The sequence below is a fragment of the Pomacea canaliculata genome, linkage group LG9 (assembly GCF_003073045.1).
Source record: "Pomacea canaliculata isolate SZHN2017 linkage group LG9, ASM307304v1, whole genome shotgun sequence".
NCBI classification, from domain to species: domain Eukaryota; kingdom Metazoa; phylum Mollusca; class Gastropoda; order Architaenioglossa; family Ampullariidae; genus Pomacea; species Pomacea canaliculata.
Window position 1 is genome coordinate 16135198 of NC_037598.1, and position 27875 is coordinate 16163072.

Genomic DNA, 27875 nt, shown 5'->3' on the forward strand with positions numbered 1-27875 from the left:
AGTAGCGTCCCTTACCAAGCGCACACTATTTTGATATTTCGTGATGTGTGGTAGTAAAACAGCATCCTGAATCAGCCGAATGTTGCAGCTATCTTAAAAGAATTTTTATTCATTTATAGGTAATAATTCCTTTGCTTTTTTCTCTAATCTTCTCTGTTTTTGTTCATCTCGGTAAGTCAATCCTTAGACGGTTAGCTCAGTCAATAGTAAATTGTAAACAAGCGCGCGTTCTCTTATCCGTGTCACTTGTCATCAATACGAATGACACATTTTCATGTTGCTTCATAGGTCTACTTTTTTTTTTAAAAGATCCGACAATTTCATAAAGCTGACTTGTGATAATATTTCGGATTTCGTTGTTCCTAGAGTAAACTAACTGCGGCGCTATCCTCCACTGGGGGCGATTAGAAACAAAAAGAGTAAACTAACCATGGTACCTGACGTTGCCCATTATGAATTATCGTGCAACATTTTGCAGTTGACAGTTTTGGACGTACCACTTCAATTGAACCAAGCTTACGCAGTTCTGTAACTGGCATGGATTGAAACAGCCGCACACACACATCACAGCTATCTGCTTTATAAATAATAGTATAACAAAGCAAATACCTTTTGTTAGTTTTGAAGAACACAGAAGTGAATACTTGCATTTGGGACCTAAAGCAGGAAATGCTTGATTCTAGATATGGATAATTATGAGCAGCTTCTGCAGGAACTTGAAGCTGAAATTCGATTGCTGGAGCAAAAACACCATCAGTTCAGGTGAGAAAAAGTTTTATCATTATTTTTCTTTCGGGCTGTGAATTATCAATATTGGTCTCTGCAACTATGAAAAAATGCTTTGTTTTGTTTTGTAATTGAATTATTTATTTGTTGCATTTATAGTTATTTAAGACCTGTCCATCTGAAGCCTTTTCAACATAAATTTCCAGCTTACAGAAGCAAGCAGCTGACATTTCATTGACCTCACGTTCGCAAGATAGTCTAGCAGAAGAAGTACACAGGCTGGAACAACTGGTGTGTCTCCATATCAGTTTGGTTGTGTATTACTGTGCATGTATTCATGCAGTTATTTCAATTTGTTGATGCTATTGATGACTTCATGATCCAATAAACCACTTTAACAAATAATATTTAGGCTTGTTGGTCACATGACATGCCTGCAGTGCTGTCTCTCACATTCACACATTATTTTTTTCTTTCTTTACAGAAGTATTTTTACAGAGTATTTTTTTTTTCTCAACATTAATGTCACATTTGAATAGTGTTGTATTGCAGTGTTGCAGACATTCTGAGTATGATACTGATTTACTGGTTAAAATATTGTGGATTATTTGCAAATTGTGTAATTTCTCATACTCTTTCAAAGGTGAAGGAAAATGAAATTCTGACAGGACTCACAATTTCGGAAGCAACATCCGTTGTAGTTGAACAAGGTATGTCTTGGTAATGATTACGAATAGGCAGTTTTATAAAATCTTTTCTTTATATCTTTCACAAAGATGTGTGTGTAAACAATTTCTATATAGAGATATAAAAAGTGCTAACTTGAGCAGCTCTTTCTTGAAGTCTCATGTAGTGTGGCATTTCAATAGAGAAAGCTCATTTTACTTAAGATTCCAGTTCCTTTGGCAGGTCGTAGTTTTGTTGTTTCCTTTGCCACAGCATTTTCTTTTAAAACAAATCCAGATAACTCATTGGGTCATGTTCCTCATTCAAAGATGTACTCAGCCTGATTTTGACAGTCAGGTAGTAGAACATTGTAAGTATTCTCCCTCATGAACAGTATCCAATCTGTTTGCAGAAAGAACCTGTAATTGTGACATTGAAGTCTTATTGTCTTTTCTACAGATTTAACTTCCTCTCTTCGGCAGCATACTATAAATGGGGAAGCAAGAGGCATGCAATTCAAACTTCAGTATGATGTTCGTGAGAAACTGTCACAGGTAAGATCTATACCTTCTTTGTATGTGAATTTTTTTTCTGCCAGAAATAATTCTCAGTTAAACTTTCATATGTAGAAAACAGGATTATTAAAGTTTTAACTCAATCGCCACGAGTAGTACGCGGTTGTGCGACAACGCTACCTGCTAAAGCTCCCGCATCGCGCGTATTCAGCCGACGCACTGTTGTACCACAGTATAGAGTCTGAGTGTTTAGTTCTGTGCTTAAATAAACGAATACATAAGGGGAGAAAATACGGGAACCGTAAGGAATTGTTCCTCTTTCGATTACTTCCCTTTAAAGTCTGAAAAAATCAACCAATCAGGTATTTTCTCCATGTTAAAACCACGCGAAGATTTGTTTACTTCAGCGCCATTTTGACATTCGTAGCAGGTTACTCAATTCGACGTGGATTTGTACTCAAACAACCGAAAATGAGAAGAAAACAGTAAGTAATATTAAAATTCAAAGGTATATTCTCATTAAATATATGCCTGTTTTGTGCTTTTGTGTGTGTATATATTTTATAAATATTTTTTCTGATTGTCGAAATTTTGACCTACGGCCCCATTTTGTGAGTTCTCGGTCCGATACAGTCTTTCAGTTGATTTTACTACAAGACAACAAAACGTATATTTGTTAAAATGTACACCACATAAATCTATTTTAAATGATCTTTAAAATGGAGTATCACAGATAGTTGTTGTTAATGTAGGATATTAAATATAATTTTTTTTTAAATACCAATCGAGATTTCATTCGCGGTCATTCTCTGCTGCGTACACCGGGGTCGAACGGGCTACCGCAGCTGCGTATTGTATGAGTTAAAATTTACAAAGATCATTCAAGATTTAACAATGTTTTATTCAGTTCAGAAGAAGGCTTTAACAGTTTTTACCAGTTTGTATTGGTGCTGCAGATAGGCCAAAAGGATCCAAGGGCACAAATATTAATGTTGGAAATGGATGTTCGTGATGACATGGTTGCTCTGCTGCAGACTGAATTATTCAGGTCAGCTTTGATGGCATTCATTTGAACTTGATAAAAGTTTGTATAATCATTGTACCACTGGATAAGTATGCAGGAAGCCCCAATTGGACTATTGTCATGATGGCACTTGAGAATTTGGGTTTAGAGGCCCCTATTACAGCACTAACAATTGGATGCTCCTGCATCCGAATTTTCAGGTGCTATCGTGACAATAGATCTAGTCAGGTCCCCTGCATGCAAGGCCTGCTCATTGCATCTTAAATTTATGCCTTACTTCCTATTGCAAATCCTTCTGGGGCTAGTTGCACAAGTTGCTACAAATTAAAACTGTTCTTATAAAGCAAATTTAGGAGTGTTTTTCACAAATTGCTCCTATGTCATTTAGATGTGTTGCACAAGCACCAAAAATTGTGCTGAAACCTGGGTGAAACACTTTTGACTTATTTAAAACAATTTTAGTTTTAAAAAAATACGAAAATTGTGCTATGCACTGTGTTTCTGTAAAATTGATTATCTAAATAGATTTAAGGCATAAAAGTATTTAAAATTAGAAATGTGTTATGAAACTGGTCCTTGGAGATTTTCAAACTAGCATTTAGTCTTGGAAAAACTTGTGAAATGGTTAATTTTGTTATTTCAGTGTTGCAGCAGATGTTAGCGTTCGAGAGTTGCTGCAGCTGCTTGCATCCTATGGAGCATGGGTAGAGGATCGAGAACGAGCCATAAATCACTTTACTGCCACATATCCAGAAATTGCTTGCCGTAAAGAGCGGGAAGATGGCTGCAGCATAGACCTTATACTAAGAGATCCTAAGCAAGAGTAATGATTATAGTCATTTCATGTGCTAAGATTTTAACAGTATCAGTAGATAACACAGGTGACAGGGCTAATAATACTTCAGTAATCGATTTACATCCAGCTTACATTTTCCTTATTTTTGGCTTTTTTTTTACAATTACTTTGTCTTCCCAACTATTTTATTTGTTCATTTCCCAATTAGTAAAGTCTTACTTGTGTCATTCAGAAGTGCTTTAGGCAGGAAAAAGATAGCCATGTCACAAGCTAAATTATCATTATGCAGTCAGTACTCTTTTTTTATAATTTAAAAATTAGTGGTCTTAGATTTACCAAAGAATATTTTAGTTTTAAGCACATTAGTGCACTGTTCTGTGTGTGTGCAGCCTAAAATTCCAAGTCATTTGGGGGCTAAGAGTTCTGCCAATGAAGAGTGTAGTACCATGTGTCCAGCTGGAGGTTGAAGCATCACCTGAAGGTCAGTTTAAAGAAAGATTTTAAATCAAAGGTTATGTTTTCCATCTTAATTAAAATATTTTGGAATAACTGTAAGTTCAAATATGCACTGTTTGTTTGATAGGCTGTAGAATCCAACTATGTATGCACTGATAATCCCATAGTTGGCAAAGCTACTTATAGCTAAGCTCTGCCACTGGTCATCTATTCCTCTCAAACAAAGAAAGCAGAGAAGCACATCCATTAATGTTGTCTGATAGAGACCTACAGGCATTTCTGAGAGCACCCATGTTGAGTTTATCACAGTTATAAGCAAAGTAAAAGTTTGCCTCAGGGAAAAGTGGGGGAAAAGAAGGGGATGTGTCTTGTCTCCAAAGTTGCAAAGTGGTGTGCAGACCCTGCAAACATTGCTACATATTGCTTTATCTTATGGCATCTGTGCCCCTACTTTATAACTACAATAAAATGACACCTGGAGTGTCTGGACACTATAACTACAGAAACGATTGTCCTTGAGTTTCCCCCTTCGGTTCCCTATGTTGTCCCAGAGGAACTACAACCCCAGGTATATATGATGTTCAGAATTGATCAATATTTTTACTGGATGAAAGGTTATTTACTTTGAAATCTGTACACATTTCTATGATTATTGTTGCAGTACTTGCCAAAGACCAAAAGGGCACTCTTTCCTCTGCATCGTCTGTATTTAAACTCATGTGTAAAAAGTTTGGCATCGAGCGAGCACTTTATATGATGATCAAACTTTTGGATGATTCACAAGACCAGTGATAGTGATGGTGATTAGAAAAAAACTGAAAACTAGAGCTTATTAAACAAAAATATGTAGTACAGTGATACCTCGGTTCTCGAACATAATTCGTTCCGGGAGGACGGTCGAGAACCAAATTGTTCGAGAACCGAAGCAATGAAACCCATAGGAAATAATGGAAACTGGATTAATTCGTTCCAAGCCCCAGAAAATGCCTATTTACTGGCCTAATTTGTATATAATATGTAGAAAAACATGAGTCTCAACAAGAAATAAGAAATAAAAGTGTATTTATTAAAACAAAACAAAAAAAATAAAATGTACTGTACAGTACAGTACAGTACAGTAAATTGTGTTTCATTTACTGTACCTGTACCAAAGTTTTATGGCAGGAGGGAATGAATGTGGAGGGAGGAGGGAAGGGGGATGGTTATTGTTTTGAACGGGAGTCCTCTTCAATAAAAACAGAGGGTAACTGCTTTTCGGGTGTTTCTGTTCTCTGTATCTTTTGCTGAGGAGAATCAGAATCTTGCTCTGCAGTTGCTGGTCTGATTTCTTTACGGAAGAATTTGTCAATTGTTTGCTGTTTTTTTTCTCCTCTGCACTCACACTGATGACGCAAGCAAGGCGCGCTGGGCCGAAATGAACGCCATTCTGCTCAACTCGGCTCATCTCGGACGTTCGGATGTTCGAGTTCCAAATATTTGTTCGGATTCCAAGACAAAATTTTCTCGAATTTCCTGGTCGAATACCGATTTGGTCGAAAGTCAAGGCGTTCGAGAACCGAGGTATCACTGTATATGAATTCTTTGGTTCTGCTGTTTGTGTGAATTTCTTTCCTTACTTCAATTTTTTAATGTTTCCATGTTTTTAACAAGGATGATTGTGTCATGATGTGCTAATTGATCATAGCAATTGTAGACATTTATGATAAAAATCATTCACCACTGCCTTTTGGTATATTAGTACGTGGCATATGTGATGGTATGAATGTGCATGTGTGAAATACTGAGAAAAAAGAACAGATTCTTCCAATATTTCAAGAAACAAAGCAGGGAATAAAATTTAATTCAGGTGACAGCAATTATGAAAGAATTGAGAAAAGAATATGAAGCCACCGTATATAGTTTCTGAAGCATCTTTACCTATATGTATCTGCCCAAATTATTTGACCTAGTTACCACCTGCATCCATGCCCTGTAGCATCCATCATCATATATATTCTAGCATATGAATAGTCACACATTCAATACTGGCAGCTTACATTAAAATTCTCAAAGAACTCAATTGCTCTGATCTTACTCCCGCACCAATATTTATTGTATGCATGTGTCATCATAGACCAGAATGAGACGGACAGCTTCAGATGCTGACTGAAAATTTAACCTGCCTACTGCCTTCCATAACATATTGTGCTCACTAGTATTAAATACTACATGCATATATACAGAGAATACGCATTTAACACCAAGAAATATTGCAGTTTCGAAACAGTGAGATCATAAACGTGGTGAGAAACACAACTGGCTTTGTTGGCTGATAAAAACCAACAAACTTTGCCCTCTGATGCCTACTGCAATTCTCCCGTAACCTTTAGAACTATGTTTCCTGAACACTCTTTATTCTTTTGCAATCTTTATTAAGCTCGTGAGAACAATTTACTGAGCAAAACGTTTTGTAGTGAACCTGATGTCAAGGACTTTGAAAAGTAAACAAATTCTTATGGGCTTCAGATGATGCAATAAACTTCTACTGCATTCTCTGATTGGAGACTTAAAGCGAGAAATATAATACTTTCATCTTTCCAAAAATTGGATGAATAAATCACAGCTACCTGTTTCCGAGAAAATTGAGTAATCATATATAGTGTCACTCTTATAGCACTTACTGTTACGAATTAAAGTGACTGTTGTTATGGAATAAATATAATCCTAACATATTTTAGAAAAACACTGGGGCATCATTTCTGAAAGAAAATTCGGTTCATCGTCTTCACCTTGACAAAAGTCGTAACATCAATTTTAATCTCGGGTGGGTTACAGGGGTCACAGGGGTCGGGTAACGAGCAAGGGTACACGACTCTAATCACTGAGTTGTCTTCCCTGTCAACAGAGAATAAAAATGGCTTCCGCTCTATCGGAGGAGGAGTTCCATCGCATGCAGGTTTGATTTGTTCTACAGTATTTGAACTGATAAGATAATCCAGAGGGTACGACGTGTTTAAGTCTTGTTTTTTGCTCCCGCAAATAATTTATAATTTACTTTGAGATGGGGAAAAATGCACCTCATGACTAATTTTTATGTGTTGTCAGAAGCTGTCTGCTACGATGCATGGTGTGAAAATAAACTTGTTTTCTAATTTTAAGCTTAGATTAAATCGACACACACACCACACTGAGCTGCTGGAATCATTCAGCGTTACATTTTGTGATTTTTGTGCTTATTATTTTACTTTGGCATTGCTAGGTGCCTTTTTTAATCTATAAGATTAAGACGTGCATAGTGCATACTTTATGCATACTTACGTGTCCTGCTGTCAACAAAATTTACTACAGTTTAAAACTTGAAATTGTTAGCAAATGGCCGTGAACAAATTTTGATCTTGCTCATGGGATTCAATTTTTTGCACATATATTACCACAATCAAACCATGCAGTTGTTATTTAAATGAAGAAAAATATATTTGCCTGCTCTTCATCATTTAGATTGTCAAGTTATTACTGTGTGCACAAAGTCAGAACAAATCTGTCAAATCTATCAATTTCAGTTAAACAAAATTTAGACAGTTTCTATCAAACTTCAGCATCAATACTAACAGATATAAAGAAATTGTATAGTCAACTTTGGTTGACCTTTGACTTCCTTGACAACTTGTACAAAAGGTGACCTTATAGCTGAGGAAACCTACACCAGCTATAATGTAACTGCAACAAATTAGAAATAACTTATTTGTAAGAGTGGAGCAGTTTGATGACGTTTACCTTCAGCTGTAGTGCAGCTCATCCTTGACATGCTTTCTTGCAAGCTTTTTTTTAGGAGGGGCGCATGTTTGCTTTTATGACAATGCACCAGACAAATCAAAATAGCGGACAGAACAAGCAATAAGATTCTGTTTTATTGGCAATAAAATAAAGTTATAAAAAGGTGCTTAAATATTAAGATATTGAAAAAACTTGGGCTTTTTTATTGAGGCTGCTGCATTTTTGATGTGCTAACTTCAATCATTAAATCGGGTGGTCTGGCAGCGTAACAGTTAACGCCTGTCACCAATGCAGAGAAGGTTGGCTGTCCTGGGTTCAGCTCTCGTTGTGGGCACGTTGTTCTTTTTCTGCATGTGCCATCTGTTTACAGGGCTGGCTGCCTTGCCGTGATATGGCCTTCATTGCTGGCTTTGCATAAAATACCTATCGCCCCCTTCCTCAATCATTTAATCAGTTTTAATTTTTTTAAATGCACAGGTACTCTTCATGTGTTTAAGTCTAATTGCTCTGAAAGCATTGGATCTTAAATTTTCTACTTATTAAGGTACATGAAAAAGTATGTTAGTGAATCTTTCACTCTACAAAATATTTACACAACTTTTATTGTGTTACAACTATATGATGTGTGATATTTGTGCTAATTTAATTTTTTTTAAATGCAGCTGCAGTTGCTGGAACTTAGAACTACCAACTATGAACTAGAAGGCAAATGCAGAAAACTGGAAAGAGGTATCGTTCTTTATGTTTCACAGTTTTTTTAAAATTCTTTGTATTGACTAACTAGTCTTTAAAATGCCAGTTATGCCACAGCAGTAAGTTACATTTTTTATTTTTTGTTAAGTAATTTTATTAAAAGATCAATTGATTTATAAGTATTGGTACTTTTTCAGAGTTGACTGAGTCCAGTGAGAAGATTGAAACACTGGACAAGGAGCTGGCCAAAGCCAATAAGGTCAGAATTTCATTTTATGACAGTTTAGTCCATTTGTTTTAGGAGTAGCATGTAAAATTAAAATTGTTGCCTCATGGCTGTGCGGGCAGTGAATAAGTGCTTTACTTTGTCTGGCATTATGCAAGGCAGAACTCGGCATCCTCCGTTGCCATTTTTTCCTGCTTTAATTAACAAATGATCTGGTGTTAGATGGAGAAAGGGACTTTTCTAGTCATTTGTCTGAGCTGACAACCAGCTCCAGATATGACTGCACTAGTCGCATTGGAACTTCTCCAGTTGACGTGGAAATCATAATTTGGGTTTTTCTTTCTTTACCAAAATTTTATTGTCAGCTGTGATCTTGTGTGGAGTGTGACTTCATTGGTTAAACCCATAACAAAACAAGAAGAGATAGAGTGTGAAGTGCAGGAGTAGGGATACAGAGATAATGTTCTGCTTTATCAGTCTATGGGAAATTATTTTAACTCTTTTTTTCTTATTTATAAGTCTAGGAAATTATTTTAGCACAGTTCTTCTGTTTTTAATTTCTCATGAAGAATAATGATAACACACATGATCTCATATATATTTCCACAGGCAATCAGCAAAAGTAAAAAGGCTAAGGTACGTCACTAACAATTTTTTTTTATCATCTGGTTTTTTTTTTTGGTCTTTTTACAGTGCAGATAATAAATAATACAGGTAAAAACCATTCTGATTACCTGCACTGATTCATGATTATGTTTTGTCTAAGTCAACATCAAGTGCTTTATGTTCATGTTAACATTTTAACTTGACTGCTTTGTCAGTCAGCTGAAATAGTTAATGCTTTGCCTACTAAAAGTAACATTTGGCAAAATGGATTGTTTGAATGGCAAATGTCATTTTTGAACTTTTTTTAAAAAAAAGACTATAAGGAGTTTAAAGTTTAAGCCTATCTTTTGCATAACATCACTCATTAGTGATGCAAACTGCTCATTGATATGTCCTGGTTCTGTGTAATACTTAGTGCTTATTTTGAAGCAAAGATTTTACCTCTTAGAACTTTTCTTTTTTTTGTGCTTGATATAATACAGTGGTGGCAGTAATAACAAGGGAGAGTGACAATAGTTTTTGGCAATGAACTTTATAAATGTAGTTAGTATTATGGCAGTGAACCTTATGAATGTAGCAGTATTTTGGAAAATTGAAATGTTGTAGAGGTGGTTTTGTTTTAAAGGAGACTGAGCTGCTGCTGCAAGAGAATGACTCCTTACAAAGAAAACTACTCAGCCAGGAAGAAGAATTTCGTCTTCAAAACCAGACATTGATGACAGAACTGTCAATGGTAGGTAGGATGAATATCAGGCTACATTGCTGGCTGTTAACGTAAGTTTCCTTCTGTTGTCATCATAATATAGTAATGCATTTCCCTCTTATATGTTTGGATTCTCTTTATTGATACTTTTTTAATTTACTTGCACAGGGTATAGTGCTTTTTAGAGTGTTTTTTTTTTTTAAGAGTTTGAAGTATACTGAGGAATGAGTTGTGCCTTGGCCAAACCATTTGTGCTGTTATGAACCTTTAAAATGAGAAGTCAGTTTAGTCCTTGTTATTCCTCGAGGAGCATAGGGCCGCAAAATTGTGAAGTGCTTTACTGCAATAGTGATGTCTCTATTCTTGTCTTGCTATTTTGGCAAACCTAAGACAATCCCAAAACCTAAATTCACAGTTTCAGCATGAAAAAATATATATACATCTCTGGCTAGCATATTTCAATAGATATTTTGGAGAAAGAACATATACATTACATTCATGGATAGTTTTGTGGCAACAGATTCAGAACTCTGCTTCATTTACATTTTCTTACTAGCTTGTGGCTATTAATGAAAAACTGGAGAACGAAGTGGCAGATCTCAGAGCATTCAAAAGTACAGCTAAAGTTATGGCTGCCTCTGATGACAAATCTCAGGAAACCGATGACCAGGTGCGGCATTTGCAGGCTCAAAAAGCAGCACTTCAGAAGAACCTGGCAGGTGAGTGTCTTTTTTTCTGTTATTTCCTGTTTAGCCTTTGCCATCTTCCTAACTAATGTTTTATTGCTGTTTATGTATGTGTGTGTGGAGTGTGTTTGTGCAACACAGGCACATGTAGGGGTGTAGTAAATGTGTTTGGTTTATTTTTTGCGTGTTTGCATGCATACATGCATGGCATTCCTTTAACAAGGACAATCTGAATACAACACGCCTGTATTACTTGTAGCTCTGCAGGAAAAATATGAGAAGGAAGTATCTGATCTTCAGCATCTTCTTCACATGACAGCAGAGTTGGAGACAGATAAAGGTCGCCAGTCTCCAGCAGGAAGTGAAGATTTAAAGTAAGCTCCTAGATAATGTTGGGGATTTTCTCTCACCTTTTTTGTGTTCTAAAAATAAGTATTTTTTAGAGTTATTATCACTTCATGGTATTAAAAGCAGAAGAGAAAACATCAAAGAGAAGCTTGGCATGAGCTCTAGGTTTCTCCTGATGTTTGTACAGAGTGTTTAGCATAAACACCTTAGCATAATAGCATCATCTTCACTATTGGTTCTCAAAGTGGGGTCTGCAGACCACTTGTCAGGTGGTCAGCGACTTACAGTCATCATTTGTCAGCAAAGTGATGTTTAAATCACCAATTAGTCCAGTATTGATTTATCACAAGTTTTAATTTTATCGATGCCCAACTGCTCAACTTCATAAATAATAATGCTTACCAAAAAAGTCTTTACATCACCGCATCATCCATTACCTTTATTAATGCAGTGCACTTCCTTATTTTTAATTTTATGTGAACTTTGTGGAGTATGTCATTTTTTGTAAACTTATTACTATGCTACTGTCACAAAAGTTCATTTAGTTTTGAATTGCGATGAGAAAAATGCAGCATTGAAATTTGAAAGTCATGGTACAGAAGGATTTTAGGCCTTGGTGGTCTGCCGTAATTTTTACTTCAGTAAAGTGGTTTGCAGTCCGAAATATTTTGAGAAACACTGATCTACACCTCTATAGGTAAACTGCAGTGTCAAGATATTTATCAGCAGCAGTTAAAGCCTCACTTCTAACAATTTTTCAAGTATTTTCATGCTGATGTGTGATGTAAGATCAATGAAAGTCATTGGGTTGACTGGGCCTAGTGATTTCTGGGACATGCTGAATGTGCAGAAGTTTCAAAATATCAGGAATTAAATGGCCAGAAACTACAGAGAGCTAGAAGTAAAACTCCACAAAGTTGTTTGGAACAGTAATTGAGGATGCATCCACAGATCCCTTCTGTTAACCTTTGTCCACCTTAGCAGATCTTGTCCAAAGTTTTGTCATAGGACATAGTGGAGATTCAAGAGGCATTAATTTAAAAGAAAAATGTAAAAGACAGGACACGGACTTGTTTGTTACAGAGAAGAGAAAAGAGAAGTCGAGGGTCAGACTGCTGAAGATGCAGCACAGGCTCAAGGTGTGTTTTAGAGTGCTTGTAGGAAAAAAAGTTGATCACATGAAAGACTATATTGTTGCAGCACATTCTGTAAAGTTTGCATAGTGTTAAGTATCTTCTGGAGGTCTGAACAGAAGTCTTTGTGTGAGTGATAAAGTGTGTGTGTGAACATTTTTCTTCTTGGGTTACTTTTTTTATTGTTGAGTCTTAAAAACACTTTTTCTCAGAATTAGGCTTTAAGAAATGAAATGATCCCTTTATTTCGAAGATTGGAGTCATAGAGAAACGATACTTATGGCATAAAAAGTTCAAATATGTCTTTACTATTATACCTCATAACTTAGCCTGTTCAGAAATCTTGGCACTTAATCTGACCTCAAACTGTAAATGGGCCTTTATGTGATCTGATGTTGCTAGATGTGTAGAAGAGTGTTAGTATTTCGAAAGTTTAAACAGTAGATATGGTATTCAGCTAGAAATCGTTTTGTTGAAATATTTCTGTCCAGTTGTTAGCTCACAGCTTGCCCAATCGCACAAAAAGGTGGAGAGTCTTGTGGCAGAGGTTAAAGGTAAGAGGTGCTAGACATGTTCAAATGTTTTACTTGTCACCACTTAATATCGCTTATATCTCCTGTTTTAAAACTGAATAAGCTAAAGTCACTTCATGATTGGTGATGCTTAATGGCTTCAAATTTGTCAAAGATGTGTTAGCTTCTGCATTTATTTTGGGTTTGTGAATAGAATAAATGGTTATGTCTGTTTTCTATGCTTGTTCTTTAATATCAGGTTCCCTGTCATTTCATGAACAGACATTTGTATAGTGAGCAAGACAGGCACTGATAGTTAACATTAGATCACAGACATGCATAGCTGGACTGATGCTGTCTGCCGAGACCAATGCTTAGCCTCTTGTGAAGTTCTCTGCTGTTAGTCTTGTGAGCTCAAACCATGAATGTGCCTAAACTGGAAGCTTTGTGCAGACCAGCCTCGTTTTGTGGCTAACTGAAAAAAAAATCGTCTGCAAGCAGCCCATTAATACAAGTTCATAGATAGATCGTGAGGTTTCTCATTGTTTTATGATATTTTATGACAAAAATGCTTTCTAAAAAGAAGTAGAAGTTTTTTTTTAATATTACTAATTCATTTTGCCACAGAGCTGCAGCTGAATCTAGACACAGAACAGGAGGAGAAGCGGCTTCTGAAGGAACAACTACATTCATCAGAGGTGAGCAAATTTTAAGTGAGGCTGTGGAGGGGAAAGAAAAAGGTAAGCAATACATGAGGAGTGAGCTACCTCCCTTATTTTCCTTTCTGGGATGAGCCAGGTTTGAAAGACAAAGAACTATGAAAAGGAAGCAAGTTTGCTTTTTTCCTGTCACTTTGTAACATGGCAGAAAAATAGAAGGGACTATCACTCTGTTTGTTTCTGTATTTATGCAGAAAAGACTGAAGGAACAAATTGCTTCTCTTCAAGAGGAAGTTGAAAAGGTATTTGCTTTGTTTTTTATGTTATCAAAAGAGAGAGATGTCACTTGAATAGGTTTGAATTTTGAGATTTTCAGGTGGTTTTTTTTAAAGCTTACATGCACATGCTTATGTGCAACCGATAAGGCAAAATTTTAACTTTCTGGGAAATGTTTTATTTCCTTTTTTTAATATATCTGAAAAAAAGTAGCGTGCTGGTAGGTATTAAGCAGTTATGAGCACACCCAACATCATTCAAACTAAGATTTAAAGAGTGATATACATTTACATACAGTGAGTAAATGTTCCAGACATCCATACATGCACCTGCAGCATAGATGAAAACTGCAGTTGGCTGAAGTGAAAAGTTTTTTTTTCAGCTCAATGAAAAGCTAAGAAGGAAACAAGACAGGTATGTCTATTTTTGTATACATATATATATACATTCTCACACAAAGTATTACATGGTTAAAAAAAAACAATTTAAGCGCTTTAAGTACTAGCATATCAGTACCAAGTGAGTTAAATGTCAAATGCTTATCCACTTCAAGGTTTCTTCAGCTGCTTATAAACGAAAGTCAGTCATGGAGATTCTTACAAAACATGTATGGTCACAACAAGAGAGAATACATTATGAAAAGGATGGTGGAGAGTATATTTTAAAAAAAATTCAGAATTTTTATGGTCATGTTTGTGGTCTGTTTTTTGGGTCTTTCAAACATCCAGTGTTCTTTGATTTATTGTTCCAGTCTCTTACAACTGCAAAAAGAAAAGGAAACCTTGTTTGATGAGAACAAGTAAGATAAGGCACATGAATTTCTGTTATTTAGGATGTCTGATATTAAAACTGCTTTTTGGAACTTATCTGATTTTATTTTCTCCCATATCCTCCTTTGATGCTGAGCTAGTGTGAGGTTCTTCAAATATGTTGTTTGTAATGTTATGACTAGCTGAGTGTGTATGAACAGCAAGGATGTTCAAGTATAGACCAGCTGCATGTATATCGACAGCAAAGGTGTTTAAGTGATTGTTAGAAGTTTGCACTGACCAGTGTTCTCTTTTGTCCCTTTGATCATAATGCTTGATCAATGATGTTTAATCATGATGCTTGATCAGTGAAATATTTGCCTCTTGCAGAATGAAGTACATGGTTCTGTGATGTAATTTCAGGAGAAAGATTGATGAGCTTACTGCAGGAAGAGAGAGGGATCAAAAATACTACCATGAACAGATTGTCAAGCTGCAGCAGGATCTGGTCAAAGCCCATCAGGTTCACAGCTTTTTGCATCTCTGCTCAGTGTTGATATGTTCTGGTATTTGAATTGTATTTTTTATTTTAATACCAAGCACTGTTCTGTTTTTGTATTCTTAGGACAGAAGACTAATATAATTTTAATTATTATTATTATCAAGACTAATGTTCTTTTAAACGAAGAACTGCATTTGTGCATGTGTATTTTATGCATCAGTGCGTGTACATATATGTTAACATGTATAAATGTATTTATGAGTTTATGTACGTAAGATTGAATGTGTGCTTACATCACATGCACTTGCATATGTGTGAATGCAGAGCCAAGAGAGCCTTAAGACTGAATCAGCAGAACGTGTACAGGAGCTTCAACATCGAGTTAATGAACTACAGAAGCATGTAAGTTTATGTAATGTAGAATATATAATATAATGCCGGACCACACAATTTACATGCTGCAGAAATGTGCATTAATAAGTTCCAATTCATACCAGTGAAGATTATACTACAATAATAATTAAAAAGTTAAATACTAAATGAAGTTGATGAACTACCATGGTGCCCATGTTTATATGTTTATAAGTGAGTTAATATGTTTAAAAGTGTGAGTTAATGGGTTATTTCCTAGTTGATGTGTTAATCCCACAACAATCTTAAGAGCTTAAACATTTCCAGGTTGATGCAGCAAATATTGTTGGCAGCCACCAGATACAAGAGCTGAACAACAAGCATAAGCAGGAGATGAAGGAACTTCACAATCAGCTGAAATCACTTGCCCAAATCAATGATGATCTGAAAGTGCAGTTACAGGTTGGTTGATGTAGGTTCATGTCCTGTATAACCTTAAACAAATTTCTATAATGGAGTCTTGGATTGTGTTGCAATGTCATTGTTACGTTTTACATTCCTCAAAACATTTTACAGGAAAGCTTACGTGCTAGTGAAGAGACCATTGGTCAGCTGCATGCAGCTCAACAGGAACGAGATTCACAAATACAGGCTTTGCAGGAAATCAATAAGGTAAGAGATGTTCAATAAGATAAGAGATGTAAAATAAAAGCTTTCTGTGCTGTTCTCTTAAAATATTAAGGTAGATTTTATGTAATAAACAATGTAATGTACCAGCGCTTGTTTTGATCATACACAAGTAGAACACTTACATCAACATAAACACTCATGTTTGAGGGCTGCATGACAAAGTACTTCATTTTCATTATTTTATTATGACTGTACTATCAGCAGGATCCTTGTGATGTTTTACAGGTGGCAGAGAAACGAAAAGCTCTGCTTGATGAACTGGCCATAAAGTACCAGAAAGAGCACGATATGCACCGTGAGCAGTCCATTGCAGCAGAGGAAAAGCACCAAGCACAGACTGTTGCTTTGGAGACTGAAATCGATCAGATGAAGGTTTGAGGAGAGGGAGGAATGGGAAGGGGAGAGTATTAAGTTTTTTGATTAAAGTTTATGCATCTACAAGTGAGAGGGAAGAGGAGCTGTATAAAATGTGATGTCAAATATAGGGCAAACAGAAGTGTCAGGGAGAAATATTAAACACCATTTTACCATCAAAGATACTGACTTTGAAAGCTGCAGAATTATGGTTTATATTTTTGTGCATTCAAGGTAAGATTGCAAGAATCCAGCAAACAGGTGCTGTTGATAGAAGAACTGCAGTCCAAGATTCACGCACTTGAAGATGCCAAGGGATGGCTTGAACGCAGTCTGAAGGAAACAGAGGTAGTCTGCACCCATTGTGTATCATTCATAATAAAAAAATAAATAAATAAAGAGCATTTCTATAGCACATTTCCATGCTGGCAGCTTTGACATAAATAGTCAGCTAACAGTATATAGATTAGTAGATTTTTATAGCACAGTTTACGGCTCAATGTGTTATACAGAAATTAAACAAGTAAAACACACAGCATTAAAAGGAGCAAAATTTCACATCTATCACAGTCAAAGGGAGGTGAAGAAAGAATTGTTTGATTACTGGAAGTTTTAGAGCAGCACAGTTTAGAACAGAGCACAATCCTAGCATCAGAAATCTATAAATATACATGGAGCAAGATGCAGGATGACACTATAATACACTTATCATCAGGCGACATTGTTGAGGCACATAGATCCAAAATCAATTCAGCAGAACATTCAGCAAGAAAGTTTATAAATAAGAAAATGAAAACACTGCATGGTACTCAGTGCTGAGAAAGTTAAAAGTTTCAGTTAAGTGGGCACAAATAAACCTGTCAAGTTAAAAGTTTTAGCAAGATAGCAGGATGCAGAGGACATTTTGAGTATTGTATTGACTATTTAAATATGAAGTATATTGGTGGTATAACTGACACTCAGATGTCTGGTATTAATCTGAATGATGCTTATGAAGAGATTAGGTTTTGAGAAAAATATAAAGTAAACATAAAAGATAGAGAGCTGGTTTAATTATTTAAATGGATAGGTGACCATTATAATATTGGAGATAGTGGGGACTACAGTGTGATGAAGAGTTGTTTTAGCGATTGCAACCTTTGCTTGCACATTTGAAGAGATGACGTGGACTAGAGTGCGATGAGGAACTGTATGATAATGTTGAAGAGTTTGTACAATTCTACAGGAGCATCTGCAGCAAGCACAGCAGGGGATGGAGGAGAAGATTCAGGCACTGAAAGCAGAGCATCAGGCACATGTAGAGAGCATGCTAGAAACACACAACACTGAAGTGAAGCAGCTTCTGGAAGGTGGTGAAAGGAAAGTACAGGTAAAAAAAAGACTTGGCACTATTGAAACCACCAAGTTTTGTATGGTACTGTCTGTTTCACAGGTGCAAGTAACTAATCTGATTGGGATGGTCAAATTATTGAGTTTATTAAGTAAAATAGTTAGAATCTTTATGATGTAGGCTGTCAAGAATTTCATTTACCAAGAAAATTTTTAACTCAGTTTAAATAAATTTCAAGATATAACTATAGAGAATTTATTTCATTTCTAAATGCAGTGCTTTCCCTAAAATAGTAGATCGTTCTTGAGTAGAAACTTTTCAAAATGACTACAAGTCCAGCTGTTCAGTAGCATACTACTGAAAGTTGCATCAATTGTGTTAAAGAAGGCACAGTAAATGAGTCGTGTGTGTGTGTGTGTGTGACTACATTTTGATCTCTGTCTAGGAATGGGCTGCCAGGGAAGAGAAACTACAAGAAGAAATTGACAACTTGAATTACACAGTTGCCTCACTCAGACAGGTCAGAACTCTCTTAATGGAGATAACTTCTTCAGGCATTTTTGCAGTGTAGTATAAACAGCAGCTTCTGTGTTTAACATGTGAAGCTTTTTGTTTCCAGTGTGATTTTCTCTTGGATCTTGGATTTCAAAAGTGCAGTACTACAACTAGTGCTACTAATAACAGTTTTGCCTTTGAAGTTACATGGACACCAAGAACGTTGGTGTGACAGTACTTCTCTTCATTTTCTTTGTTTTTGTTTTTAAAGCACAAGTACCTTTTCACTGTTTACTTGCTTCTCAAGGTATCTGAAGAGAACAGGTGGCAGATAATTGTCCACATGATTTCCTAGTGTTTAGAGTAGTGCTACTACTGGAACTGCAGTGTTTCCTGATAAATATAAGCAGAAATTGGGTTTCGTTTCAGAACATCAAAGATAGTGTTGATGAAAAAAAGATACATGAGAAGAAAGGAATGGCTATGGTAAGTTGCAATTTAACCTGAGGCCTTTTTGTTTCATGTTATCAGCACTTGCAGCAATATTCCGATAGGCTTCTACAGTCATTCAGTCTCTTTATGCTTTTGCTAGCACATATTTTTTCTTTTAAACAAAAGTAGGGATATATAACATGGTATAAGAAAATGAAATTACTATATCATCAAAAAATATTGAATAGAGTCCTGTCTGTAAGTGTACAATGTAGCAGAGTACATTGTGTACAAAGTACAGTGTGTACATTCATTTGTTACCGGTTGCAGCTGAAGGATCTGAAGAGACAGCTTCACGCAGAACGAAAGCGTGCAGAAAAACTTCAGGAGCGACTGCAGGAAGTTCTCTCGGAGAACAAAAGCAAAAGTGAGTGTGGAGAGAGCAGTTTAGTCTTGCACCGCTCCTGATCTTGCTGCAAGAACCATGTTGAGATTTATGTCCCTAGTGTCAGATATAGAGTCGGGTGTTTGGCCTTGTGAGATGTGCTGTATCCCCTGGTATTGCAGGTGTTATTTACTTGTATGATGAGGTCTTTAATCGTGTGAGCCTGGTATAAATGATACTATGGAAGTTGGAAATGAAATTGTAGTGTCAAAGCAATCAACAATTACAATTACAGCTTTCTTGACTACTTAAATTAATTGTAAGGAATTCAGCTTCCAGCTGGAACGATATCCAGGCATGGTTACTGTAAATAATTTCCAGATGATATTTATTGCTATATTTGCTTGTGTGTGATGGTTCTTTACTTAGTCTCCTTAACTCCTTATGGTTTTGTTGTGGGCTGTTCGGTGGCACAACAGTTAGCACCTGTGAGGGTTAACTATCCTGGGTCCAGCTCTCGTCTTGGGCACATTGTTCTTTCTCTGCATGTGGCATCTGTTTACAGGGCTGGCTGGCTGACTGCCTTACCGTGATGTAGCCTTAGTTGCTGGCTCGACATAAACACCTATTCCCCCTGACCCCCCATCTTTATGGTTTTGTGAAGTAACCATATTTACGAAGTGATTGAACAAGAAACTCAGAATTGTAAACAGTTAAGTGTAGACATAAAATATCTGCAGACAATATATCATTCTGTCATCAAAGAGTTTTTGCCAGGTATGGAGGAACTGTTCACACCTGCTGACTCAGGGGATCTACTGCACTGTGATGGCAGGTGAGTTTTCAGTTCCTGTCTGAGTTTGTGCATATCTTCCTGTCTGAGGTTGTATCTTTCTTCCTGTCTGTGTTTGTCTCTATCTTTATGTCTGAGTTTGTAATACCTTCCTGTCTGAATTTGTACCTATCTTCCTGTTTCAACAAGAGTGCTGTCCCCTACATGTCTGCTTTTTTTTATTTTAATTATCCTCCTGTCCACAAATCCGCTCCTTTCCAGCCATTGTATAATTATCAGAAGGAAAGGGGTGCAAATGACTTCATTGGTACTGACAGAACTGAAGAAATTGGATGAGTAGATTTGTCGAGGAATGTAAAAGCCAGAGTACTTTAGCCAGGCCTGTACTTAGCCCCTAGGGGCCCGAGGCACAGGGCATGTGCAGGGCCGTCAATGCCACAATCTTCCTCAGAAGTTACAGGAAGAGGGCTAAGTGGAGGTATGACTCTTTTAAAATTCTTAAAATGCTTAAAAGATAAGGCATGCAATACATCATTAATTTGGAGCCAAGTTACCACATGAGTCAAAAGTATGGGGCCCCTGATGACTACCAAAAGCACAGGGTCCTAGGCAGATGCCTTGTTTGCCTGCCCCTAAGCATGGCCCTGACTATAGCTGTGGAGACAGCATCTAGTCATCTGACTTGCTTTTGTCTGACAGTTCTGTGTCCTCCTGGAGCACAGGAGCTAGCGGTCTAGGAAAAGATTCAACTGCTAGTGGACCCCAGGTATGTCACAGTTGAACACACTGTTGTAAGTCATCTTGTGTCTTATAATAGGATTTTGATGCCATCTAGAAAGTCTAGTCAGCATAAGTTCATGTCTCTGTACAGCCTTACAGAAAGTCTTCTTAGCAAGAGGTTATGTCTCTACATGACCTTGCAGAAGGAAACATCTAAAAATTTTGGAAACTGTTCTGTATAGTATGGTGCTTACACAAGGTGTTATTATGACTTATTGCAAAATGACAATAACATTTAATTTTTTTTTTTTTTACACATTGTATGTGTATGTGCGAATACACACACCTATACACATTTTTGTATATGTATGTGTGTGCTATCGAAGTAAAAGAAAATTGACAGTTCTGTCATCTCTTTTCATCTTTTTTCAGTCCCCTTCTGGCATTAACCATAGTCTGGCGTCGGTGATTTCTGACCCTGGTGAAGAGTACACAGAAATCTTGCAGCGTATAGCCCACATTCAAGAGGAAAAGTGGTCTTTAGAGGAAAAGGTCATTACTTCTCATTGTTTAGGGTTTTGTAAAATGTTTGTATACAAAATAAATGTAGAGATAAAGGAAAAAGGGTTTTGAATCTACTTTATTATAACAAATGCAGTCTTACCATAGCCAAGTGTAATTTAGAGTGTGGCTGTCTTAAATTAAAAGTAATGTTAATGATTGTGTAGTTTTTACATGAATGAGTAGCGTATATGTAACCTGCATTTGAGTATATAGTTCATATGTAATATGCACGTTAATGAGTAGTGTATGTGTAGACTATGTGAGTAGTGTACACATAACATGCTTAATTTATGAGCAGTGTAGATATCTTTATGCAAATTAGTGTACATGCACATGTTAAGGAGTAGTGTTTGCTATATATAGATATATTGTGTACATCATTAAGTAGCGTAGATGTTATACATGACATGATGCATAACAGAGTTCAGTCTGGAACTGTCTTGCCACTTCAACGACATTGCAGTTTATTAACTCTTTGCAATTCACTTGTACATGTTGGAAAAAAAGCTTTATTTTGCAGATGTTTGAGAAGCTGCAATTCGTAAATAGTTTGATGTCATTGTCAGTAAGAGTTTAAACACGATTAATGGTCTGCATTAATGTTAGATTTACTTTGTTCTGTGCACCGAATCCTCTCACAAAGCTACACTTGCAGGTGAGGCATCTGGAGACCAGCAATGCGTGCATGGCAGATGACTTGCTTGAGAAGTCAGCCATCATACAGCATTATGTCATGAACTCCAACATAGGTGGGATTCAGAGGCTTTGTCACATTTTGTTTATGTGATTCTGCATAGTTTTTTTCCCATTTGTGTGTGTGTGTATCATATATATATGTGTGTGGGTTAGACTATATATGTGTGGTGGCATGCACAAAGTGTACTTAACAGTGCCTCTCAAGTCATTAGCGTGTATGAGAAAAATGAACCAGGCTGGTCGACCTCTGACCCAACTGTGGCTTATGGGGTTTCAGTGGGAGGACGGCGACAGAGCCAGCACGTGGAGGAGCCCAAGCTGAGTCTGAGAAAGGTGATGGAGCTGGTGAAGAGCGGCGACCACAGCGAGTTGCAGGACATGAACCGCAAGCTGCAGCGCATGCTGGAGGAGACGCTGACCAAGAACATGCACCTGCAGCAGGTTAGCCAGCACGCCCGCCTGCCATCATCGGGGACTTTTCTTTTTTACATGCATGCTTATGGGGATCTTTAGTTTTCTATATCATGTTGACCAGATTTTCTCAGTTTTACTTCATCACATTTTACATTTTGAGTCATCAATGGCAAGGCTGTGGAGGGGGTCACCGATATCAAGATTTTGTGGCTGGTTAGCTATGTCAGGGTTTCAAGTCTGTACTTGTGTTTGACTGCAGTTACATGAGGCATTTAGCTCTTGCTGGTTGTTATATGTTATATGAGGCAGTCTGTATCTCTTTCTGATTAAAGCTACACGAGGGAGCCACTATCTCTTGCTGATTGCAGTCATGAAAGGCAGCCCGTATCTTTTGCTGCACCTCTTTCAACATTTAGAATGTTCTATAGATTTTGTTTAGGGTTGTGCTTTTTAAGATTTCACCAGCCATTCTATAAGATCTTTTGGTCAGGCGTTTTCGCATTTCTCTCAGGAAGAAATTTTTATGAACACATTGCATCCCTCGGCTACAAAAGATTCTGAGAAAGTTTTGCTTAAAAAACAGAAACCCGCGCAAGACTTGGATAGCTTTATACAGGGACAGTCACATTCTTCAGCGCCGGCATCTCTCGGGGGTGGTTATAGGATGCACCTGAGATGCTTGCATTACTGGAAATCAATACAGTTAACAGTGGGCACGTTTTCTGTCCCATAACAAGACAAATCAATAACGGATTACCGCACTGATAAAACTGTTGGCTCACTTTTCCTAGTTTTTGGAATGGGCAGCAAGCTTTATGACGATTTTACAGGCCATATCAATAAAAGTTTGTTACCATCTACCCCGCCTAACAAGTTTTCTTTCGATCGCACCGTAATCGGAAAGAAGAAATATTTTCTTGTCATCTCTTTGATCGACTATGGTGGCAAAGCATGCTTTTTGAATGGGCTGATTTTTGTCGCTGCACAGTTCTGCCGCTTGGTGGTGTGGCTAGTCCGCCTGCTAGTGTGGCTAGTCTGCCTGGTAGTGTGGCTAGTCCGCCTGACGGCGCAAGTCAGGAGTGGGAGGGAGCTGAGATGCAGTGGGCTCCTTTTGTTGGAGCACTGAGGTGACGACATGCGCAGGCTGGTGTAGCGTGCAGTAATGCAGGCAGTTGCAAGATGTAGTTAGCATCCCCTTCACGCGCTCCCTCCCGCGGGGATAGACGAAGAGAAAGAAGGCTGGGCGAGAGTGTGGTGGGGCGGAACAGGGTAGACCTTCCTCCCCACACCCTCTTCCCATGAAGCCTGCAAGAAGAAAGCACTGCCTTAAAGCCCACACGGTGGGTTTAAAAGTGGAGCCAACGGTCACGGTCTCGTTTTTTTTCATTTTTTTTTTATGTATTGTTGTATACTTTAATTCGCTATGTAGTGGCTACATGTTTACAACTGTATCATGGTTATATCTTAGTTGACAGATAATAGACGCCTCAAACAAACTAGAGTTTTGAAACCTTTAGGGACTTTGTTGTTGTTACATTTCCACTGCACCGTCTCACGGCATGCACACAGACACAGCTGCTAGCACTATATATATATATGTGTGTGTGTGTGTGTGTGGTGTGTTCGCTTGTTTGTATTGTGTGTATATGCATCATCGTGACAAGTTTCACGCTGTTCTCTGCATCCTTATGTCGGCAGGATCTGGAGGTGATGTCCCAGGAAGTGGTTCGTTTGAGCCGCCTGTCAGCAGGAGGAATGTTGGGGACTGAGGGCAGTGGCGGCAAGCAGGACGCGCCCGTCAGTCCGGCAAATCCGCGCGGGGGCAGCACTGGGCCTCGCACCCCTCGCGCAGTAGGCAGGGGAGAGCAGAAGGAGGCTGCGGTAGACACCCAGCTTGAGGAAGGAGAGGCAGCCTCGGACAGCTCTGCCACAGCTGTGGACACGTCAGCGGCACACATCGGCCAGGAGGCAGCCGCTGACACCGAGGACACAGCTGCAGACAACGCCGATGACGCAGGTCCTGAAAGCGGCGGAGACACAGCTGTGGCGAGGTCTGAAAGCGGCAGAAATGAGCCCCCGACGGACCTGTTAATACAGAACAACGACAGATGAATGCAGAGGGCGGGAGCCTGTTGGGGTTGTAAAGACTGCTTGATTGGGACACAGATACATTCCTTACAGGTCATCTCAGTGTTTTCTTCTCATGTGATGCACTGTCCACACACACGACACGCCCTGACATGTGAGGCTAAGTGTGTGCGTGTGTGTTTCTTAATGTGTGTGTGAGAGAGAGAGAGTGTGTGTGAGTCCGCATGCATCCATTCGAGGCCAGAGGTGCGCCGGTTCCATATCTGCGTGGTGCAGCGTGCTTTCCTAGTTAACCCAGCTGTTAAATGGGTCCATTACCCTTTAGAGGGTTGGGCAAGAAGACGGGCCTCGCTCTCACGATAAAAGCCAGTCTCTAACACCTGCCTGCCGAAAAATTACAAGACTACGTAACCTTTGACCTTAATTACAAGATGATTGTTACCAGGCAGTAACTGCTGGTGCCAGATTCAGTCCTTTCTTTCACCATTTTGTTTTTGTTAGTCGACGTTAGGAGCAGTGCTTTTTATATGATGATATTTGCAACAATGTGATCCGGACATCTTTGCAGAGAAGTGAGAGGAGTAGTGGTCATGCGATGAGAGCGTGAACAAGGCGGGTATACAGAGAGATGGCTTGGTGTAGGTGTACAGACTTTCCTCAGACGTATTCTAGGTGTACATAGATTGTTCTAGGTGTACAGAGACTTAGCTTGGTCTGTGTTACAAGGGTTAGATTGGTGTAGATGTACAGATACTTAGATTATTGTGAGAGTTCCAGTCTTCTGCCCAGAAGGAAGAGCTGGGTGCTGCAGCAGGCCTGATGGATGTGTCGGGACATTTCATCTGTCTGTCTGTCACACGGGATGTAGCATGCAGCAGGCATGGTAACAAGAGGATACAGACACTGGACGGAGGCCGACCTAATCACACTTTGTTCTTGTGCATGATTCCTTGAGCTGGCTGACACCTGTCGCCTTGTCAACGTGCAATATGTCTTGATCGCTTCTGTAGAAAGGAGGCGAAACCTTTATAGACAGACCTGGCTCAAGTAGAACTCGCTTGTAAATCATGGGTCGTCAGCTGTAGTGGCTGACAAGACAAGCCAGCTTTTCTTCTGCAGTGGGGACCAGTGAGTGTGCAAGCCGCCTCCCACTGTTTCCACTCATTTCCACTCTTGGCACTGGTCCAGTCTTCAGTTTTCTCGCAACAGCCGGTCCTGCAAAAAGAAGTAGTTGGGGGAGGGAACAGGGGTGGAGGGTGCTAACACAACACGAATGAACCTTCGATAATGAAATGGAGGTGGAGCTGACACAACAGTCACGTGATTTTGCTCAGTGATTACACGGTATCGTGTGTCTGTACCTTTTGAAGTAGCTGTGTGTGTCTGTACCTGCTCTAGTCCGTGTGCATGCGTGTGACTGTCCCTGTACACACGCCGTGTCACAGACAAGGGCAGTGACAGTAAACACAGCTGACACTTTCACTCGGCACTGTCCTGCGATGAACATGCCATTCAACTAATTGCAAATCGTCTTGTATACAAAGTTCCTAGAACAAAGATTGTTTTATCTTTTGTAGAAAGTCTTTCATAAAATATTATCGCTTGTACAAAATAAAAAATCTTTTGTACTACAAGAACATCTTTATTTTATATATATACACACGTGTCATATTGTGCTTGCATACAAAGCAATGTGGGGCTGTGAGAAGAGTTGTTCCATCTTTCATATCACTACTTGTTTATGTGGTGTACGTGTCAGAGCTGTGTGTCGTGGTCACGTGTCTGATGACGTAGGCAGTGCACCAAGGAAAGTGTTTTCTCCGTTAGGTGACTGTGCCACATTTCATCGACCATCACCTAACAGGTTTGCCATAGTCACACAATCAACGATGCCTGTCCGGTTAAGTCAAGTGATGTTTACTGTAGAATACACGACTGCTAATTTGTAAACAACGGTCAGGTAACAGTTTATCCCAACATAATCACATTGTTTCCAGGTAGGAAGACAAACAAAACTGTCCAGAGCAAAGCTTGTAGCAAGCTGTGAAGGGTGGCCAGGAGATAAAGCTTTTTTTTCCCAGCCAGAGGAAAAACAGCCTGTGTCTTGATGGAGAGCCAATGTCTTGATGGAGATTTGCATTTCACAAATGATTTTAACACAAATGCTTAGGTCAGCAACTGCAGAGCTGTAGATGGATGTTGTCGGTGCTGCGCCTTCTGCAAGGCCTGGTGGAGGTACTCAAGATATAGTGTATGTGTAAATGTAAGTACGACTCCCCCACACCCCATCAGAAATTTGACAGGGACAAAAACTGTGATGGAGGCAGAGGTGATGAGCACCTGACCATGCACAGACCGTTGACATCCTGTAGACCAGGGGTCTCAAACTCATATTAGCATGTGGGCCGCAGTGGAAAGTAACAGCCAGTCAGCGGGCCGCACTACGAAAAGAAAATGTTTTTTCATTAAATTTTACGAACACTACTGTCACTGCAGTTAAATGCTAAAATAAAGTTTTTATAATTATTAATTACATTTAGTGTAGTTTATTACATGCACAGGCAGTTTAGTTTATTAAAATAAGTTGAGGTTGTCTCTGTCACTAATAACGGGGGTAGTTTTCACTGCGGGAGTTAATCACCAAGCACAACATACATATACACCGCGGACGTGGCCGAGGGCCGCACAAAAATGTTTCGCGGGCCGCATTCGGCCCGCGGGCCGCGTGTTTGAGACCCCTGCTGTAGACTTAGCGCTGTGTGTGTGTGTGTGACTGACTTATGACTCGCTTCTAGAGGCCGTTCTTGACATTTTTTTGTTGTTGTTGTTCTTAGCCGAACTTAGATCGAGCGAATCGCAAATATTTCTACTTTTGAAAGAGTAATTGCAACGCTAAAACAACATTAGCAATGTCTTATTACAATACTAAAACAATAATATCACATTCAAATTTTTGTGAGTTGTAATATAATGGACGAAAATATGAAAGTTGGAATAAAATACAGAAAGCATTGCATTCTAGAAAATAAAATAATTATATCATGTCAAATAAAGAAAAAACAGACAAGAAACGGTCAAAAATACGTTGTGGAGTTGTTTTTATTAAATACGAGGTGGTATGAGCAGTGCTGTGATAGTCAAGTATGGTCCTTGGTGCTGGCAGGCGAGATGGCAGGTGACTGGACAGTAGACACAGAGGTCGGCCAGTTCTAACAAGAGAATCGCCAGGTGGAAAAACAGCTTTGGTGATCACCTGCATAATTACCCAGCTTGTGAAGATGACTGACCCCACTGACCACACTTTTAGCACTAATCGTACGCTACAGGTCAGATCAAAGCTGAATGTCGGTCCATAACTTTTTTTTTTTTTACGATCGTTGGGAGTTGAAGGTGTTAGAGGTTTGACTTTTGTACGGGCTCTTTCCTCTCCCCCTCGCTGCTTCACTTTTTCCCAACCTTGAAGTCGGGTACCCATTCCTGATAACTGGGGGAATGTGTGTGTGTGTCGGGGGGAGGGTTCGCTGCACCACGCGG

General features: G+C 38.6%; 2 protein-coding genes across 3 annotated transcripts; both read left to right on the forward strand.

Annotated features, from left to right (window-relative positions):
• The first annotated feature begins 2 nt into the window (after window positions 1-2).
• LOC112571877 (centromere protein P-like) lies at window positions 3-5033 on the forward strand. 2 transcript variants are annotated; one of them, XM_025251225.1, is made up of 9 exons: window positions 3-119; window positions 479-762; window positions 933-1017; window positions 1370-1436; window positions 1852-1946; window positions 2864-2955; window positions 3575-3754; window positions 4117-4208; window positions 4845-5033. In XM_025251225.1, the coding sequence occupies exons 2-9, from the start codon at window positions 686-688 to the stop codon at window positions 4973-4975; spliced, it is 819 nt and encodes a 272-aa protein (XP_025107010.1). In that variant the 5' UTR covers window positions 3-119; window positions 479-685; the 3' UTR covers window positions 4976-5033. The 2 variants fall into 2 exon arrangements, with proteins under 2 accessions (XP_025107010.1, XP_025107011.1); XM_025251226.1 differs by having other exon boundaries at window positions 684-762.
• A 1991-nt stretch (window positions 5034-7024) lies between these two features.
• On the forward strand, window positions 7025-25975 carry LOC112572191 (GRIP1-associated protein 1-like). Its single transcript, XM_025251761.1, has 29 exons — window positions 7025-7118; window positions 8599-8665; window positions 8827-8888; window positions 9465-9491; window positions 10087-10194; window positions 10721-10883; window positions 11110-11224; window positions 12282-12337; window positions 12823-12885; window positions 13471-13541; window positions 13757-13804; window positions 14161-14192; window positions 14530-14577; window positions 14951-15050; window positions 15354-15431; window positions 15708-15842; window positions 15957-16052; window positions 16296-16442; window positions 16659-16772; window positions 17650-17793; window positions 18200-18274; window positions 18679-18735; window positions 19012-19108; window positions 19844-19901; window positions 20559-20625; window positions 21012-21131; window positions 21799-21892; window positions 22117-22280; window positions 23952-25975. The coding sequence occupies exons 1-29, from the start codon at window positions 7077-7079 to the stop codon at window positions 24363-24365; spliced, it is 2862 nt and encodes a 953-aa protein (XP_025107546.1). The 5' UTR covers window positions 7025-7076; the 3' UTR covers window positions 24366-25975.
• Window positions 25976-27875: the final 1900 nt, after the last annotated feature.

What these genes read in the sequence shown, in the direction of transcription:
- LOC112572191 (XM_025251761.1), top strand. Translation starts at nt 7,077, where the DNA reads ATGGCTTCCGCTCTATCGGAGGAGGAGTTCCATCGCATGCAG. An exon ending in CTAAGAAGGAAACAAGACAG is followed by an intron (nt 14,193 to 14,529) that starts GTATGTCTATTT and finishes TTATTGTTCCAG; the next exon opens with TCTCTTACAACTGCAAAAAG. An exon ending in ATCTGAAAGTGCAGTTACAG is followed by an intron (nt 15,843 to 15,956) that starts GTTGGTTGATGT and finishes AACATTTTACAG; the next exon opens with GAAAGCTTACGTGCTAGTGA.
- LOC112571877 (XM_025251225.1), top strand. Translation starts at nt 686, where the DNA reads ATGGATAATTATGAGCAGCTTCTGCAGGAACTTGAAGCTGAAATTCGA. An exon ending in CTGCAGACTGAATTATTCAG is followed by an intron (nt 2,956 to 3,574) that starts GTCAGCTTTGAT and finishes TTGTTATTTCAG; the next exon opens with TGTTGCAGCAGATGTTAGCG. An exon ending in GGTTGAAGCATCACCTGAAG is followed by an intron (nt 4,209 to 4,844) that starts GTCAGTTTAAAG and finishes TTATTGTTGCAG; the next exon opens with TACTTGCCAAAGACCAAAAG.